Raw genomic sequence first — 19,717 nt, forward strand, 5'->3', positions numbered from 1 at the left:
TCAGAGAGCCATCGCCCACGCGCCCTAGAAGGCGGGGATGCACGCGCCGGCAGGCACGAAGAAGAAAGGAGACACGCGGACGATGGGGAAGGTAATGGGCAGTGGGCTGGGCACAATCGCATCACGGGATGCGAATCGCAGCGCAGACCGCGCTGGGCAGCGTAGGAGTGCGTCCACGGCCGGCATGTCTGACTGCGGTGCGACTCCTAACAATTGCCTGAGTGTCAGTGCAGTTACTTCTGGTTATACCCCTCTCCAATATACTGCCTCAAGCTGCCTGGTACTTCTAATATTACTTTTAGTCTGTTCCTATGACTCCACTTTAGCCCAAACCACACTTCTGTCCTGTGACCATGTTTGTGTCCTGTCATGGCTGTAAAAACTAGGCTAAAAACTGTGATCTGTGAATACTCTGCTGCAATGTCCAAACCTTAGGGTTAAAACCAAGACATCCTTACGCACAGCACCCCAATTTACCAAACATAGAGCCAATTGCAACCTAAGGAGGATCTACTACCCAAGTCTGAGAATCGAAACACTCTGCAAAAGGAAATAACCAAAATAGATTGTGATCTATAGATCAAATCAAGTTAAAGCACACTGTATATAGAGAAGATAGATGTGCTATAAAAACTATAACCATGATAATTACAAAGGGAAAGAACATAGACTATAAAGTGTTTCTCACGCTCGGAGGGTTTTATATGCAAAACATAAAGAACACAAAACAATTATTGTCACTAATCATCTTCGGTAATTCAATTTACGTCCAGGCTGAAACCCATTCCTTAAAGCAAGAGGAGGAAGCATCAAACTATTTTTTTCGACAAAGTTTAACCTTTCAATTCCTATTTAGTAAGTCTGGGAGAGATGAAAGGCAATGTCAATAGAGTCTCTGACCTTTGCCGTAAACACGAGTCTCTCGTTACCAGTAAACAACTTAGTGAATACGGCATTTTTAGCTTCCAATGACAGCGGCTGAATATAAATCATCAGTCTAAAATACAGGTCTTTATGAATTTAAAATGAAAGGAGGCTTAATGTTCATGCATGAGTTATACTAAAGCATTTGCAGTTAGCCCTAATGTATACATAAAGCTTTCATTGCTTATATATTCTGAAAACTGGAAACTAGGAAGGTAATGGCAGATGGAGGCTACTTCTTCTCAGGGTCCCCTTGTGTCGGTACATAATTGTACTGGGGATACAAAGTGCCAAGACAATGTACCGCATATCTTGTGTAAATGACAATCTTGGTTTACTGACTGGATCCAGACCCATAGGCAGCATACTCTGTAATAAAAGCCAACAAACTGCAAGTTATGCACATTAGATTTGCACTGGTAGATAGCAGGGACAAGCACAGGTTGACTGGAAAGGGGGCTTAACCCCTTAAGGACGCAGGGTTTTTCCGTTTTTGCACCACCAATTCTAATTTGCAGGGACATTAGTCATTTTACCAAAAAATCCACAGCTAAACGGAAAAAAAAAATCATTGTGCAACAAAATTGAAGAAAAAATGTAATTTTGTAACTTTTGGGGGCTTCCGTTTCTACGCAGTGCATTTTTCATTAAAAATGACACCCAATCTTTATTCTGTAGGTCCATGTGGTTAAAATGATACCCTACTTATATAGGTTTGATTTTGTCGTACTTCTGAAAAAAATCATAACTAGAATGCAGGAAAATTTATACATTAACCCCTTAAGGACTCAGGGTTTTTCCGTTTTTGCACTTTCGTTTTTTCCTCCTTACCTTTTAAAAATCATAGCCCTTTCAATTTTCCACCTAAAAATCCATATTATGGCTTATTTTTTGCGTCGCCAATTGTACTTTGCAGTGAAATGGGAAAAAAAATCATTGTGCGACAAAATCGAAGAAAAAACGCCATTTTGTAACTTTTGGGGGCTTCCGTTTCTACGCAGTGCATATTTCGGTAAAAATTACACCTTATCATTATTCTGTAGGTCCATACGGTTAAAATGATACCCTACTTATATAGGTTTGATTTTGTCGCACTTCTGGAAAAAATCATAACTATATGCAGGAAAATTTATACGTTTAAAAATGTCATCTTCTGACCCCTATAACTTTTTTATTTTTCCACGTACAGGACTCATTTTTTGCGCGGTGATCGGAAGTTTTTATCGGTATGATTTTTGTTTTGATCGAACTTTTTCATGACTTTTTATTCATTTTTTAATAGTATAAAAAGTGACCAAAATACGCTTTTTTGGACTTTGGAATTTTTCTGCGCGTACGCCATTGACTGTGAGGTTTAATTAACAATACATTTTTATAGTTCGGACATTTACGCACGCGGCAATACCACATATGTTTATTTATTTTTTTACACTGTTTTATTTTTTTATGGGAAAAGGGGGGTGATTCAAACTTTTATTAGGGAAGGGGTTAAATGACCTTTATTAACAGTTTTTTTTAACTTTTTTTTTTTGCAGTGTTATAGGTCCCATAGAGACCTATAACACTGCACACACTGATCTTCTACACAGATCACAGGCGTGTATTAACACGCCTGTGATCAGTGTTATCGGCGCTTGACTGCTCCTGCCTGGATCTCAGGCACGGCGCAGTCATTCGCCGATCGGACACCGAGGAGGCAGGTAAGGGCCCTCCCGGTGTCCTGCAAGCTGTTCGGGATGCCGTGATTTCACTGCGGCGGTCCGGAACAGCCCGACTGAGCAGCCGGGTCACTTTCACTTTCACATTAGAAGCGGCGGTCAGCTTTGACCGCCGCTTCTAAAGGGTTAATACCGCACATCGCCGCGATCGGCGATGTGTGGTATTAGCCGCGGGTCCCGGCCGTTGATGAGCGCCGGGACCAACGCGATATGATGCGGGATCGCTGCGCGATCCCGCTTCATATCGCGGGAGTTGGTGCAGGACGTAAATATACGTCCTGCGTCGTTAAGAGGTTAAAAATTCTCATCTTCTGACCCCTATAACTTTTTTTACTTTTTGACTTTGAAATTTGGAATGATGTTTAATTAATTATATATTTTTATAATTCGGACATTTCCGCATGTGGTGATAGCACATATGTTTATTTTTATTTACACAGTTTTTTTTTTTTTTTTTTTAATGGGAAAAGGGGGGTGATTCAATCTTTTATTAGGGAAGGAGTTAAATGATATTTATTAACTGTTTTTTTTTTACTTTTTTTTTTTTTGCAGTGTTATAGTTCCTATAGGGGGCTATAACACTGCACACACTGATCTTTTACACATATCCCTGTAAAGCCATAGCTTTGCATGGATCAACGTTATAGGCGGTAGATCGGACGCGACGGATACTCCCCATCAGCATGACTGAGCTGCTGGGAAGCTTTCGCGATCAGTGCCGCACGCTATTAGCCCAGGGCCCCGGCTATCATTAGCCGCTTGGACCGACCTGGTATGACGCGGGGTCACGGCGTGACCCCGTTTTAAATACCGGGACCGGGCGTAGGGCATACAGGTACGCCCTATGTCCTTAAGAGGTTAAAGGGGTACTCCGCCCCTAGACATCTTATCCCCTATCCATAGTCAAACCCATTAACTGATTCAAGGAGAAAGTCCAAGGGGGATATAGCATTGCATTAAGAGCATTTTTTTTCTTTATGTCGGGTGTACAAAATGTTGCCTAAGCACTTTTTTTTATTGCTACTTTTCTGGATACCCAGAAAGTACAAAACAGCCTTACCAAAGAAACTTTCAGTTTTTACTTTGCAGTGGTCACATATTTATGAAGTGGGAATGTCACACATAGGCATAAAAAAGTTTTAAACCCCTCCAAAAAGTCGCAAGTCAAAGCCAGGCCCTACCTAGCTTACAAAACTGCCTTTGGAGGGAATTTTTCAAAAGTCGCACAACTTTTGGGCTAAAAAGACTTTGAGTAGAGGAGGAAACATGCAAAATGGTGTTCTTAGGTGATTTAATGTTTTTTACTTATGTGAGCCAAATTTCTCAAAACACCCCCCCCCCCCTTGATAGGATGATAAATTTGTCGCACATAAGCAAAAGCAAAACTCACTTTCAAAAGACAACAATGATAAATGTCCACCCACTAAATCTTTATTAGGCCACGTTCACAGGTGGTCAAGTACATCCAACGTTTCGACCCCACAGGGTCTTTGTTGAGCATTATTTTGCAACACTGTCAGGAGACGTTTATGCTCTATGTCTCCAACTAGTGGTTGACTTGTGCAGGGCTCAAGGCCTGGGTCTCTGCCACCCCCCAACCCCCATGGCACACCCCAACCCCTAGGGTCCATGCCAACTTCACCCCTAGTGGATAAGGGAAGAAAATTGACCCATGAATCAGGCGCTGTTCTGAATTCCAATATAAATGAGATCCAGATCCAAGTGCAGCATTAAAGTACCATGAGGCACTATGTTTATTTAGCACACCAACAACGCATTTCGGAGGTGACACCCCCACCACTACAAACCACTCCCGATTTCATTTTTTTAGAACTACATCAGTGATTTCAGTAAGGAATTCTTTTTTGACCAAAGAATATGAAGCTTGCCACCACGACAAGGTAGACTCTTTTAGGCAGGGCCCTACACTAACACTAACTACACTACCTTTTCTAATCTGCCCTATCAATCTTACCCTAGCACACATAACCAAAAAACATCTTAAAAGCACAAGGTTTACTCTTTCACCCTTTTTCATATCTCCCCTAACACATCATCTAAGGAAAAAATCCTAAAATACACAAGGAACTCTTTTGAGAAGGACCCTACACTAACTACACCTTTCGCCATGTCTCTCCGTGCTATTTTCCACCTACAGACCCATAGAAGGGATTGTTTTTTTTGCACCACCAATTGTACTTTGTAATCATTATACCATAAAATCTACAGCACAAAATTATTTGCGGGGCAAAATAAAAAAAAAAAAAAAAACATTTTGTAACTTTTGTGGGCTTCCGTTTCTATGTAGTGCACATTTTTGGTAAACATGACACATATTCCTTATTGTCACGATTCAGCTTACGGGTTGTGGATCCGCTGTGTCAGCGAGGGATTGGCGTGGACCGTGCTAGTGGACCGGTTCTAAGAGGCTACTGGTTTTCACCAGAGCCCGCCGCAAAGCGGGATGGTCTTGCTGCGGCAGTAGCAACCAGGTCGTATCCACTAGCAACGGCTCAACCTCGCTGACTGCTGAGAAGGCGTGGGACAGAAGGACTAGGCAGAGGCAAGGTCAGACGTAGCAGAAGGTCGGGGGCAGGCGGCAAGGTTCGTAGTCAGGATGGATAGCAGAAGTTCAGGTAACACAGGCTTTGGACACACTAAACGCTTTCACTGGCACAAGGCAACAAGATCCGGCAGGGGAGTGCAGGGGCAGTGATCAGATATAGTCTGGGAGCAGGGGGGAGCCGATTAAGCTAATTGGGCCAGGCACCAATCATTGGTGCACTGGCCCTTTAAGTCTCAGAGAGCTGGCGCGCGCGCGCCCTAGAGAGCGGAGCCGCGCGCGCCAGCACATGACAGCAGGGGACCGGGACGGGTAAGTGACCTGGGATGCGATTCGCGAGCGGGCGCGTCCAGCTGTGCGAATCGCATCCCCAACGGCCATGACAGTGCAGCGCTCCCGGTCAGCGGGACCGACCGGGGCGCTGCGGGGAGAGAGACGCCGTGAGCGCTCCGGGGAGGAGCGGGGACCCGGAGCGCTAGGCGTAACAGTACCCCCCCCCTTAGGTCTCCCCTTTTCTTTGTCCGGTAACTGCCTCCCCTGGGATGAGGGCACCGGGAAAGAATGGAGGGTTTTCTCAACGGCAGGCAGCACAGCAGGAGTGGGAATGGGGAGGGAGGGCAGAGGGCGAAGCCTGGCACGGGGCAGTGTGACACCAGGACGGGGGCCATGAGGAGGCACTTAGGCTTGCCTGACGGGACTGGGAGGGGGGGAGAGGCACTTCCTATGGCAGGCAGAGTCCCAGTTCTTGATCTCCCCGGTGGTCCAATCAAGGGTGGGAGAATGAAGCCGGAGCCATGGCAGACCGAGGAGGACCTCAGAGGTACAGTTGGGAAGGACGAATAACTCAATCCTTTCGTGGTGGGGTCCAATAGACATCAGGAGGGGTTCTGTGCGGTAACGCACGGTGCAATCCAATCTGACTCCGTTGACTGCGGAAATGTAGAGCGGCTTGACGAGACGGGTCACCGGGATGCGGAATTTATTCACAAACGACTCCAAAATAAAATTCCCCGAGGAACCAGAGTCCAAGCAGGCCACGGCTGAGAGGGAGGAGTTGGCTGAAGGAGAAATCCGCACGGGCACCGTGAGACGTGGAGAAGCAGACTTAGAACCAAGAGACGCCACACCCACGTGAGCTGGGTGCGTGCGTGCGTTTCCCAGACGTGGAGGACAGATAGGGCAATCCACCAAGAAATGCTCGGTACTGGCACAGTACAGACAGAGATTTTCTACCCTACGGCGATTCCTCTCTTCCTGGGTCAGGCGAGACCGATCCACTTGCATGGCCTCCTCGGCGGGAGGCCCAGGCGTAGACTGCAAAGGATGCTGTGGGAGAGGTGCCCAGAGATCTAAGTCTTTTTCCTGGCGGAGCTCTTGGTGTCGCTCAGAAAAACGCATGTCAATGCGGGTAGCCAAATGGATGAGTTCTTGCAGGTTGGCAGGAATCTCTCGTGCGGCCAGCACATCCTTGATGCGACTGGATAGGCCTTTTTTAAAGGTCGCGCAGAGAGCCTCGTTATTCCATGATAACTTGGAAGCAAGAGTACGAAATTGGATGGCGTACTCGCCCACTGAAGAATTACCCTGGACCAGGTTCAACAGGGCAGTCTCGGCAGAAGAAGCTCGGGCTGGCTCCTCGAAGACACTCCGGACTTCAGCGAAGAAGGACTGGACTGTGGCTGTGGCAGGATCATTGCGGTCCCAGAGCGGTGTGGCCCAAGACAAGGCCTTTCCTGAAAGAAGGCTTACTACGAACGCCCCCTTAGACCGTTCTGTAGGAAACAAGTCCGACAACATCTCCATATGCAGGGAACACTGAGACAAAAATCCACGGCAGAGTTTAGAGTCCCCATCAAATTTGTCCGGCAGGGACAGGCGGAGGCTAGGAGCGGCCACTCGCTGCGGAGGAGGTGCAGGAGCTGGCAGAGGAGATGGTTGCTGCTGTAGCAGAGGCAGAAGTTGCTGTAACATGGCGGTCAACTGCGACAGCTGCTGTCCTTGTTGGGCAATCTGCTGCGATTGCTGAGCGACCACCGTGGGAAGGTCAGCGAGACTTGGCAGCGGCACCTCAGCGGGATCCATGGCCGGATCTACTGTCACGATTCGGCTTACGGGTTGTGGATCCGCTGTGTCAGCGAGGGATTGGCGTGGACCGTGCTAGTGGACCGGTTCTAAGAGGCTACTGGTTTTCACCAGAGCCCGCCGCAAAGCGGGATGGTCTTGCTGCGGCAGTAGCAACCAGGTCGTATCCACTAGCAACGGCTCAACCTCGCTGACTGCTGAGAAGGCGTGGGACAGAAGGACTAGGCAGAGGCAAGGTCAGACGTAGCAGAAGGTCGGGGGCAGGCGGCAAGGTTCGTAGTCAGGATGGATAGCAGAAGTTCAGGTAACACAGGCTTTGGACACACTAAACGCTTTCACTGGCACAAGGCAACAAGATCCGGCAGGGGAGTGCAGGGGCAGTGATCAGATATAGTCTGGGAGCAGGTGGGAGCCGATTAAGCTAATTGGGCCAGGCACCAATCATTGGTGCACTGGCCCTTTAAGTCTCAGAGAGCTGGCGCGCGCACGCCCTAGAGAGCGGAGCCGCGCGCGCCAGCACATGACAGCAGGGGACCGGGACGGGTAAGTGACCTGGGATGCGATTCGCGAGCGGACGCGTCCTGCTGTGCGAATCGCATCCCCGACGGCCATGACAGTGCAGCGCTCCCGGGGCGCTGCGGGGAGAGAGACGCCGTGAGCGCTCCGGGGAGAAGCGGGGACCCGGAGCGCTAGGCGTAACACTTATTCTGTAGGCCCATACGATTAAAATGATACCCAACTTAAAGGGGTACTCCTGTGGAAAACTTTTTTTTCTTAAATCAACTGGTGCCAGAAAGTTAAACAGATTTGTAAATCACTGCTATTAAAAAATCTTAATCCTTCCAGTACTTTTTAGGGGCTGTATACTAAAGAGAAATCCCAAAAAGAAATGCATTTCCTCTGATGTCATGACCACAGCGCTCTCTGCTGACCTCTGCTGTCCATTTTACTGTCCAGTGCAGGAGAAAATCCCCATAGAAAACGTATGCTGCTAACTATAACTATTTGTACAAAAATTTAAAAATGTCATCTTCGAACCCCTATAACTTTTTTATTTTTGGGGGCTAATTTTTTGCACGGTGATCTAAAGTTTGTTATTGGTACCTTTTTGTCTTGATGGGACTTCTTGATCACTTTTTATACATCTTTTTAGGCTATACAAAGTGACCAAAAATACACAATTTTGGGCTTTGGATTTTTTTTTTTTATGTGAAGGACATTGACCGTGCGGTTTAATTAACATTATATTTTTATAGTTCGGACATGTACACATGCGACAGTACCACATATGTTTATTTTTGTTTACATTTTTTTAAATGGGAAAAGGGGGGTGATTCAAACTTTTATTAGGGAAGGGGTTAAATCACATTTATTTACTCTTATTTACTTTTTTTTATACACTTCTTTTTAGTCCCCATAGGAGACTATTTCATGCAATGCAATTGCATACACTGAACAATGATATGCCATAGCATAGCAGTGATCAATGTTATCTGTGCTCGATTGCTCCAGCCTGCAGAGCCTGGCTGAAGTATCGAAAACAACCTGCTTAGATTTGGCCTATTAACACATGTAGAGGTGCAGAAACATTACAACAATATAACCCAAAGGGGTTAAGAGAAACCTCTGATATACATGTGTTAAAAATAAAACTTAACTTTTATTATAATGGATTAAAGAGAAGGGAAAACTGGTGAGAAATACACATTTAACCCCTTAAGGACCCAGCCATTTTACACCTTAGGACCCGGCCATTTTTTGAACATCTGACCACTGTCACTTTAAACATTAATAACTCTGGAATGCTTTCAGTTATCATTCTGATTCCGAGACAGTTTTTTCGTGACATATTCTGCTTTAACATAGTGGTAAAATTTTGTGGTAAATTGCATCCTTTCTATGTGAAAAATCCCCAAATTTGATGAAAAATTAGAAAATTTTGCATTTTTTTTTACTTTGAAGCTCTCTGCTTGTAAGGAAAATGGATATTTCAAATATTTATTTTATTTTATTCACATATACAATATGTCTACTTTATGTTTGAATCATAAAATTGACGTGTTTTTACTTTTGGAAGACAAGGGCTTCAAAGTTCAGCAGCAATTTTCCAATTTTTCACAAAATTTTCAAACTCACTATTTTTCAGGGACAAGTTCAGGTTTGAAGTGGATTTAAAGGGTCTTCATATTAGGAATACCCCATAAAGACCCCATTATAAAAACTGCACCCCCCAAAGTATTCAAAATGACATTCAGTCAGCATTTTAACCCTTTAGGTGTTTCACAGGAATAGCAGCAAAGTGAAGGAGAAAATTCACAATCTTCATTTTTTACACTCGCATTTTCTTGTAGACCCAATTTTTGAATTTTTACAAGGGGTAAAAGGAGAAAATTTATACTTGTATTTGTAGCCCAATTTCTCTCGAGTAAGCACATACCTCATATGTCTATGTAAAGTGTACGGCGGGCGCAGCAGAGGGCTCAGAAGCGAAGGAGAGACCAGGGGATTTTGGAGAGTACGTTTTTCAGAAATGGTTTTTGGGGGGCATGTTGCATTTAGGAAGCCCCTATGGTGCCAGAACAGCAAAAAAAAAAAAAAAAAAAAAACACATGCCATACCATTTTGGAAACTAGACCCCTTGAGGAACGTAACAAGGAACTAAGTAAGCCTTAATACCCCACAGGTGTTTCACGACTTTTGCATATGTAAAAAAAAAATATATATATATCACTAAAATGTGTGTTTCCCCCCAAATTTCACATTTTTGCAAGGGTTAATAGCAGAAAATACCCCCAAAATTTGTAACCCCATCTCTTCTGAGTATGGAGGTACCCCATAAGTTGACCTGAAAAGCACTACAGGCGAACAACAATACTCAGAAGAGAAGGAGTCATATTTGGCTTTTTGAGAGCAAATTTTGCTCGGGGGGCATGTCGCATTTAGGAAGACCCTATGGTGCCAGGATAGCAAAATAACCTCCACATGGCATACCATTTTGGAAACTAGACCCCTTGAAGAACATAACAAGGGGTACAGTGAGCATTTATCCCCACTGGTGTCTGTCAGATCTTTGGAACAGTGGGCTGTACAACATTTTTAATTTGCACAGCCCATTTTTCCAAAGATCTGTCAGACACCAGTGGGGTGTAAATTCTCACTGCACCACTCATTACATTCCGTGAGGGGTGCAGTTTCCAAAATGGGGTCACATGTGTTTTTTTTTTTTTTTGCGTTTGTCAAAACCGCTGTAACAATCAGCCACCCCTGTGCAAATCACCTCAAATGTACATGGTGCACTCTCCCTTCTGGGCCTAGTTGTGCGCCCCCAGAGCACTTTGTGCCCACATATGGGGTATCTCCGTAGTCAGGAGAAACTGCATTACAAATTTTGGGGGGCTTTTTTCCCTTTTACCTCTTGTCAAAACGAAAAGTATAGGGCAACACCAGCATTTTAGTGTCAATTTTTTTTTTTTTTTACACTAACATGCTGGTGTAGACCCCAACTTCACCTTTTCATAAGGGGTAAAAGGAGAAAAAGCCCTCCAAAATTTGTTAGGCAATTTCTCCTGAGTACGGCGATACCCCATATGTGGCCCTAAACTGTTGCCTTGAAATACGACAGGGCTCCGAAGTGAGAACGCCATGTGCATTTGAGACCTGAATTAGGGATTTGCATAGGGGTGGACATAGGGGTATTCTACGCCAGTGATTCCCAAACAGGGTGCCTCCAGCAGTTGCAAAACTCCCAGCATGCTTGGACAGTCAACGGCTGTCCGGCAATACTGGGAATTGTGGTTTTGCAACAGCTGGAGGCTCCATTTTGGAAACAGAGGCGTACCAGACGTTTTTCATTTTTATTGGGGAGTGGGGCTGTGTAGGGGTATGTGTATATGTAGTGTTTTTTACTTATTTTATTTTGTGTTAGTGTAGTGTAGTGTTTTTAGGGTACAGTCACACGGGCGGGGGATTACAGCGAGTTTCCCACTGCGAGTTTGAGCTGCCGCGCAAAATTTGCTGCATCGCAAACTTGCAGCCTGATACTCACTGTAAGCCCCCTGCCCATGTGAATGTACCCTGTACATTCACAGGGGGGGGGGGGGGGACCTCCAGCTGTTGCAAAACTACAACTCCCAGCATGCACGGTCAATCAGTGCATGCTGGTAGTTATAGTTTTGCAACAGCTGGAGGCACACGGGTTGGGAAACACTGAGTTAGGAAACAGACAATGTTTCCCAACCAGTGTGCCTCCAGTTGTTGCAAAACCCCAACTCCCAGCATGCCCAGGCAGCCGAACAGCATATTGGGAGTAGTGGTTACGCAACAGCTGGAGGAGAACAGTTTGGGGACCACTGTGTAGTGGTATCCAAGCTGTAGCCTTACAGATGTTGCAAAACTACAACTCCCAATATGCCAAAACTGTCCAGGCATGCTGGGAGTTGTAGTTCTGCAACATCTGAAGGGCCAGATGTTACAGAACTGCAACTCCCAGCATGCCTGGACAGTAAGGGCATGCTGAGGATGTGTAGTTTTGAAACATCTGGAAGGGCACAGTAGTCTCAGAACTGTGGACCTCCAGATGTTGCAAAACTGCAACTCCCAGCATGCCCAGACGCCAAGGGCTGGCTGGGCATGCTGGGAGTTGTAGTATACGGGGTCCCATTACAGCAATGCATGTCACTTTACGGCGACGTGCATTGCTGTAAAGGGCCCGACCGCGGCTGAAGATCCACTCACCTGTCGCCGCCGCCGTCTTCATCGCCGGGATCCGGGTCTTCAGGTAAGTACTGGGGCCGGTCCCCAGCACTCCCCCGTCCCCCACCGCGACCTCCGGTCTTCCTCCCGTCCTCTCCGGACTTCCAAGGGCCGGGCAGGGCGGGAGGAAGTAACCGCCCCCCCCCCCCCTGCGATTGGTCGGTTAACTAACCAACGGATCGCAGGGGATAGGAGGAGGTGGCAGGCTTGCCACCTCGTTCCTATACTTTAGCATGGTCCTGGCTGTCTGTGACAACCGGGATCATGCAAAATTACTGGGCAGTTGGGTCCCGATCAGCACGGTATCGCCGCAGATCGCAGGGGCGATTTCCCTAGCGATTTGCGGCGATCGCCGACATGGGGGCCTACATGGCCCCCCTCGGCGTTTGCCCTGGACGCCTGCTGAAGCATTTCAGCAGGCATCCGCTTCCGATCTCTGCCCGGGGCGCGGCAGAGACCGGAGAAACACCAGGACGTACTAGTACGTCCTGGGTCCTTAAAGCCCAGGGTGCCAGGACGTGCTAGTACGTCCTGGGTCCTTAAGGGGTTAAAGACACAATTCCAATTGTATCAAATCTTTTTGCAAAGTATCACTACTGGGTACCACGGAAGACCCTACTAGCTAGGATTAGGGGATATGCACCCTGATATTTATGGATTATTCCATGAAGTGGATACAACCCTAGGTTGTTACACGGTAAACATAGCTGTTACGGCTGTGGTAATGTGGATCCACTGAGCTGTGAGGATGATGGTGTGGGCTGTAACAGGGAGCAGAGTATAAGGTGCCACTGGTTTTCTCCAGAGCCCGCAGCAAAGCCGGACGGACTTGCTGTGGCAGGCTGCACCCCGGTCGCTACTCCTGATACGACCTATCCCGTCAGGCAGCCAAGGTATAACGTGGCACAGGAAGGTAGAGGCACAGATTTAGTCAGGACTGGCAGGAGATCAGGGCAGGCGGCAATGAAGCAAGGTCAGGTCACGACGCAAGAAGGTCTGAAGGCAAGCGGCACAGGAGCAAGGTCAGAATACATAGTAAGGGGTCAGATACACAGCGAGGCAAGACACAGGTAAACACTTTCTCTTAGGCAAACTAGGCACAAAGATCCGGCAAGGATTAAAGGAACTGGGGGATTATATAGGGTCAAACTACACTAGCACCAATTAATGGTGTGCTGGCCCTCTAAATTCCACAGAGCCGGCGCGCGCGGCGGCAGACGCAGGGAGCGAAGAAGGCAGAGCAGCGAGCAGGTGAGGGGAAACCCGGCGGCCGCGAGTGTTCGCATCGCGGGATTGGAACCGCAGCGGTGCCGGCATCAGGCAGAGGGATGCACTTGCGGTCAGCAAGTCTGACCGCAGTGCTAGCTGTAACAATAGCCACCTACACAATGATCAAGTCTGGGCCACAAGGGTGTAATAAACCCTCAGATTGTAGAGACCTCAGACCAAGCAAATTATATACTCTGAACAGTCCATTTCACAGTACCACTTATGTATGTGGTTACTCAATATATTCATATATATTCATATAATTTGCGCCTATATGTAGGGTAATTCCGTGAAGAATCGGTAAGGACCCGTCACACTGCCGTGCACCATAGGTGCGGGCTAGTCTTATGGCAAACTAGCCATTATTGATTACCATGCTCCAACCGTGATGACTATTTTTGTATAGACACAATGGAATTGCTAGTTAAAATATAAACTGTGACAGCCAGACATGTTTCGCCACCAATGTGGCTTTATCAAGGAGAATGACTGACAGCATTGAGTGTCAGTTCCCAAATGAGCCTTATTGATGTGGTTCCACAGTGATCTCAATTATCTGACCAATAAGAGGACCACATTCTCTCAGCCAATCCTAAGGTGCTCATTATATCACAACAAACCAATCATGTTTCCTTATACTCTTCGTGTAGTGCCATGAGCCAACCCTCATAGCGTATCTTGCATGACGTCACATGCCATTGCCGCATGTTATCAGCACTTACCTATGGAAATACCCTATGAAAAGACCAAGCCCTCTCACTGGCTCTGTAAACATCCGCCGACATCACTTCCAACGTCACACTCGGCACATCGGCAAGGGCGGAGCATCTCCGCTCCTGTCTCTAGTCCACGTGACAGCGCGGCCATGTGGTCTCTTTGTTTACTCATGTGACCCCGCCGTTCACGCCCAGCGGTCTCTGCTAACCTTCGGCATTCTCCGCTGGGTGCATATGGGCATGTCCCTAAACTGAATACCTATATTCTAAGCCAATCTCCTATCCATATAAAGGAGCTATTAGGCAGAGGACCTGACTTAATCGTGTACCATTTATAAAAGGATGGCAATTGGAATCCAGTACTTGATTAAGGTTTACATGGAATCCCCATTATCATATTGGAGGGACACCATCTATCAGTCAGTCCAGACTAAAATAATAAGATGAAGAGTCATTAGAGTAAAATACCCCATTGTATTATCATATTGAGGGACACTATCACCTGATACATATATCAGTCAGTCCAGACTCCTCTTGTCATAAGTTTATTAGGATAATCAATGTGAAATCTCCTCTCAGTATGTTTTACTATCTGACATATCAAAGGCTTCCCAACATGATAGGATAAAGATGATCAAATCCAAATAGAGACCACGTGGCCGCGCCGAGTCATGTGGACTAGAGACAGGAGCGTATATGCTCCGGCCTTGCTGACGTGCCGAGTGTGACGTTGGTAGTGACATTGGCGGATGTTTACAGAGCCGGTGAGAGGAATTGGTCTTTTGATGTGCTGATAACATGCGGCAATGACGTGTGATATCATGCAAGATACACTATGAGGGTTGGCTCATGGCACTACATGAAGAGTATAAGGAAACATGATTGGTTTGTTGTGATATAGGGGGAGATTTATCAAAATCTGTGTTGAGGAAAAGTCGATCAGTTGCCCATAGCAAACAATCAGATCGCTTCTTTCATTTTTGAAAAGGCCTTTGAAAAATGATAGAAGCGATCTGATTGGTTGCTATGGGCAACTGGTCAACTTTTCCTCTGCACAGGTTTTAATAAATCTCCCCCATAATGAGCAGTTTAGGATTGGCTGAGAAAATGTGGTCCTCTCATTGGTCAGATAATTGAGATCACTTTGGAACTACATAAATGAAGCTCACTTGGGAACTGACACTCAATGCTGTCCGTCATTCTCCTTGATAAAGCCACATTGGTGGTGAAACATGTCAGGGTGTGACAGTTTATATTTTAAATAGTAATTCCATTGTGTCTATACAAAAATAGAAATCACAGTTGGGGCATGATAATCAATAATGGCTAGTTTGGCATAGACTAGCCAGCACCTGCGATGCACAGATCCTTCACAGAATTACCCTATATATAGGTGCAAATTATATATATATATATATATATATATATATATATATATATATATATATATGAATATATTGAATAACCACATACATCAGTGGTACTGTGAAGTGGACTGTTCAGAGTATATAATTCGCTTGGTCTGAAGTCTCTACAATCTGAGGGTTTATTACACCCTTGTGACCCAGACTTGATCATCGTGTAGGTGGCAATGTTTACCGTATAACAACCTAGTATTATATCCACTTCAGGGAATAATCTATAAATATTGGGGTGCATATCCCCTAATTCTAGCTAGTAGGGTCTTCTGTGGTACCCAGTAGTGATACTTTGAAAGAAAAATATCTGATACAATTGGAATTGTGTTTTTAAATGTGTGTTTTAAGTGTGTGTTTCTCACCAGTTTTCCCTTTTCTTTAATCTATTATAATAAAAGTTAAGTTTTATTTTTAACACATGTATATCAGAGGTTTCTCTTAACCCCTTTAAGTTAAATGGCTGAAGCATCAAGGCAGATATCAGACGGCGAGGAGGCAGCTGTTCTTAGCTATTCAGGATGCCACAATTTCACCGCGGCGGGCCCAAACAGCCCGCTCAGCTAGCCGGGATGCCTTTTCTCCCGTTTTAGACGCCGTGATCAACTTTGATGGCGGCATCAAAAGGGTTAATACGGGATATCAGCCCAATTGGCGATGTCCAGTATTAGCCGTGGGTCCTGGTTGCTGATAGAAATCGGGACGCACCGGGTATGAACCGCGCTCAGGTCCTGAGCGCGCTTCATATAACGGGAGTGGTCAATCAACGTAAATATACGTTCATTGCCCTTAAGGGGTTAAAATAAAATTTGTTTAAGGATATGTTCCCATCAGCTTTGGGAAATATCCATTAATGTCACATAACAGAGGTCGTTCTTAATGGATCTGAAACTGTTGTTACCAGAAGTCTCAGTGATTGAAAGCAGTGCCTTCGCTCACTCCTGCCAGGCTGGTAGCAGACCGAAATCACTGCATATATTGCGGCAAGAATCAGAACCATGCCACCTAGGGCCGTTTTTTCAATCACAGTTTAAATGTATTTCTGTGAATAATTTTAAAATAAAGTGAATGGGAAAGTGTCTGGAAATTACATGAAGAACACTATCTTAAAAGGTTTACTTGGTGACAGGTACTCTTTAAATGCTTACTGGCGCCCCATTAACAAATGACACACTTGTTTCTATGGACAGTATATAGAATCTCAATCACAAGGAATATGGAAGTTTACAGAAAAAAAGAAACAAAAAAATTTCTCAAAAACAAAACATTTTTGTTAAAACTATTAAGTCAAAGGCAGTCAAATAGATTTTATTAATCTATACTGACTATAAATACTAGAACTATAGTTTTATTAACTTTGATACAAACATAGGTCCCCAGGCTTTTCCTTTATGTGGGAGAACTAAAAGTCCATGAGGTATATGTGTCGCAAATGTGAACTCGTGGGATAATGTATTGGCCATGTCACTCAGGTCCACAGGGAGGACATCCCTACAAGAGTTCAAAACATCAGAAACCACGGAACTGTTTTCTGCCTTCGATAATGTACACGTAGAATACACCACTGATCCTCCGGGGCGAAGGGCATGGATTGCAGACCTGTGTGTAATTAGAGACAAAAGCGAAGACAAACTAGTGTTATAAAAAGGAGATTATCCTGCAAACAAGGGCAGAGAACAGATGTCTTTATTTGACAAATTCTTAAACATTTATGTTCTAACCTGTAATGGTAGAAGTTTGACCCTCTCTAACAACTGACCTGGTTTGCAATGTCCTTCAATTTACAGCAAAGAACTTCATAAGCAGATAGGGTCATCTTGCGCACAAACTACACAGGAGATAATGCCACATTCTACACAATGAACTGAAATGAGAGACTGCATTGGGATTGCTCTAGCTAAATGTCTTAAGCGGGTCCTTCCCCACAGTATACAGTGGGGGGAAGTATTTAGTCAGGCACCAATTGTGCATGTTCTCCCACTTAAAGGGGTACTCCGGTGGTACATTTTTTTGACTATATGGCACGTTCTTTGTAAGTTTTGTTTTTTTGCAATATACATGTGTTATATGTTTTGGCAGCATGTGTGTGTTTTTCTTACCTGTTTGTTGGGCAGGAAGTTCTGTAGTTCAGAGGGTTTTCTTTTACTATTGTCCACAGTTCTGAGTCTGTTGTGGACAAGATGTCACAGCTGTTTTTTCTTTCTCTGTCTGCATGAGAAAGATAAGCCACGCCCCTTTATCTCATCCAGCTGAATACACAGCTCCTCACCTCCCCTCCCCCTGCTCTGTATTCTAAGGACGCATGTCTGCACAGGAGAAGGACCTCACAGAGAAGATAAGTGTTATCTGAAGGGGAGGATGAGAAGATGCACGGGCTGGGGATGTATGGAATGCAGGGGAATAAATCTCTATATGTGAAGGGGGAGTGGGGGGACTCCTGAATGACACATGCTGGGAGTTGTAGTCCCTGTTGTGTGTGTGTGTATGCTAGTGTTTACAAACCAGTGTGCCTCCAGCTGTTGCAAAACTACAACTCCCAGCATGTCCTGACAGGCTTTGGGCATGCTTGGGGTTGTAGATTTGCAACAGCTGGAGGCACACTGGTTGGGAAACACTGGTGTATGCCCTACAGAGTTGTGGTGAACTACAACCCCCAGGAGACTACAGAGGCAGCATGCTGGTGTTATACTGAAGAATCTTGAATGACACATGCTGGGAGTTGTAGTCCCTTTTGTGTGTGTATGACAGTGTATCCCAACCAAGGCTGATTATATTAGTGTGCTGTGTATAAGGGGGCTGACCCGGGAAAATAGTAGGGTGGGTAAAGGGTGGAACAAACAAAAAAAAAAAGGAGCCGCCCCAAACCAGCAAGGCATGTGCATGCTGGGATTTGTAGTTTTCAGCACAGTAAGAAACAGGAAATAGAAGCAAAGATAGGAAAACAAAGTGGGGGATAAAAAGACAACAAAGAACGGAAATAGAGTAGGCTAAACAATAAGAAAAGAAATGAAACAAAACAAATAGGGTAAGTCAAAAACGGAAAAACACGTTGACCACCGGAGTACCCCTTTAAAAAGATGAGAGGCCTGTAATTTTCATCATAGGTACTTCAACTATGAGAGACATAGTGAGAAAAAAAATCCATAAAATCACATTGGCCCTCATTTACTATTCTAAACCCGACTTGTTTTGTCGGGTTTTTTGTCGCATCTTTGTCTGCGACATGTCGCAGACATCGTGCGCCAGTCTGCGACACGATGCAAAATTTTTTCCCGACGGACCCGATGTGGATTCTCCCAAACCCGAAAAAGGGGCGTAACCCGACATTTCTGAGCTTTCCCGCGTATTTGTTGAATTGTTGTGGATTTTTTCCCGACAACTCAGAGGAGTTGGAAACCAAAACCAACAAAACCCACGTGCGACAAACAGGATGCGACATAATAATAAATACCAGGGGAAAAAAGCAATCGGGTAAGAAAGCAAGATAGACTTACAACCCGATTTTCTAAGTAAATGAGGGCCATTGTCTGATTTTTAAAGAATATATTTGCAAATTATGGTGGAAAATAAGTATTTGACAAATAACAAATAAAAGTTCATCTCAATACTTTATATACAATATACCCTTTGTTGGCAATGACAGAGGTCAAACGTTTTCAGTAAGTCTTTACAAGGTTTTCACTCACTGTTGCTGGTATTTTGGCCCATTCCCCCATGGAGATCTCTTCTAGATCAGTGACGTTTTGGGGCTGTTGCTGGGCAACACAGACTTTTAACTCCCTCCAAAGGTTTTATATGGGGTTTAGATCTGGTGACAGGCTAGGCCACTCCAGGACCTTGAAATGCTTCTTACGAAGCCACTCCTTCATTGCCCGGGCAGTGTGTTTGGGATCACTGTCATGCTGAAAGACCCAGCCACGTTTCATCTTCAATGCCCTTGCTGATAGAAGGAGGTTTTCACTCAAAATCTCACGATACATGGCCCCATTCATTCTTTCCTTTACACGGATCAGTCGTCCTGGTCCCTTTGCTGAAAAACGGACCCAAAGCATGATGTTTCCACCCCCATGCTTCACAGTAGGTATCGTGTTCTTTGGATGCAACTAAGAATTCTTTCTCCTCCAAACATGACAAGTTCAGTTTTAACCAAAAAGTTCTACTTTGGTTTCATCTGACCATATGACAATCCTCTTCTGGATCATCCAAATGCTCTCTAGCAAACTTCAGATGGACCCGGACATGTACTGGCTTAAGCAGGGGGACACATCTGGCAGTGCA

At 45.3% G+C, this 19,717-nt stretch overlaps 1 protein-coding gene across 8 annotated transcripts in view; it reads right to left on the bottom strand.

Moving 5' to 3' along the window:
• Positions 1-16,352: 16,352 nt before the first annotated feature.
• NSUN3 (NOP2/Sun RNA methyltransferase 3) overlaps positions 16,353-19,717 on the bottom strand; it is an 83,363-nt gene continuing 79,998 nt past the window's right edge. For 7 of the 8 annotated variants that reach the window (XM_056559330.1, XM_056559328.1, XM_056559333.1 and 4 more), the window contains one exon: positions 16,353-17,038. In XM_056559330.1, coding sequence (XP_056415305.1) covers positions 16,780-17,038 — 259 coding nt within the window. In that variant the 3' untranslated portion in view covers positions 16,353-16,779. Of the gene's footprint in view, positions 17,039-17,538; positions 17,606-19,717 lie in introns of all 8 variants that reach the window. The other variant, XM_056559335.1, reaches the window with a different exon arrangement.

The sequence above is a fragment of the Hyla sarda genome, chromosome 2, assembly GCF_029499605.1.
Source record: "Hyla sarda isolate aHylSar1 chromosome 2, aHylSar1.hap1, whole genome shotgun sequence".
Classification (NCBI taxonomy): domain Eukaryota; kingdom Metazoa; phylum Chordata; class Amphibia; order Anura; family Hylidae; genus Hyla; species Hyla sarda.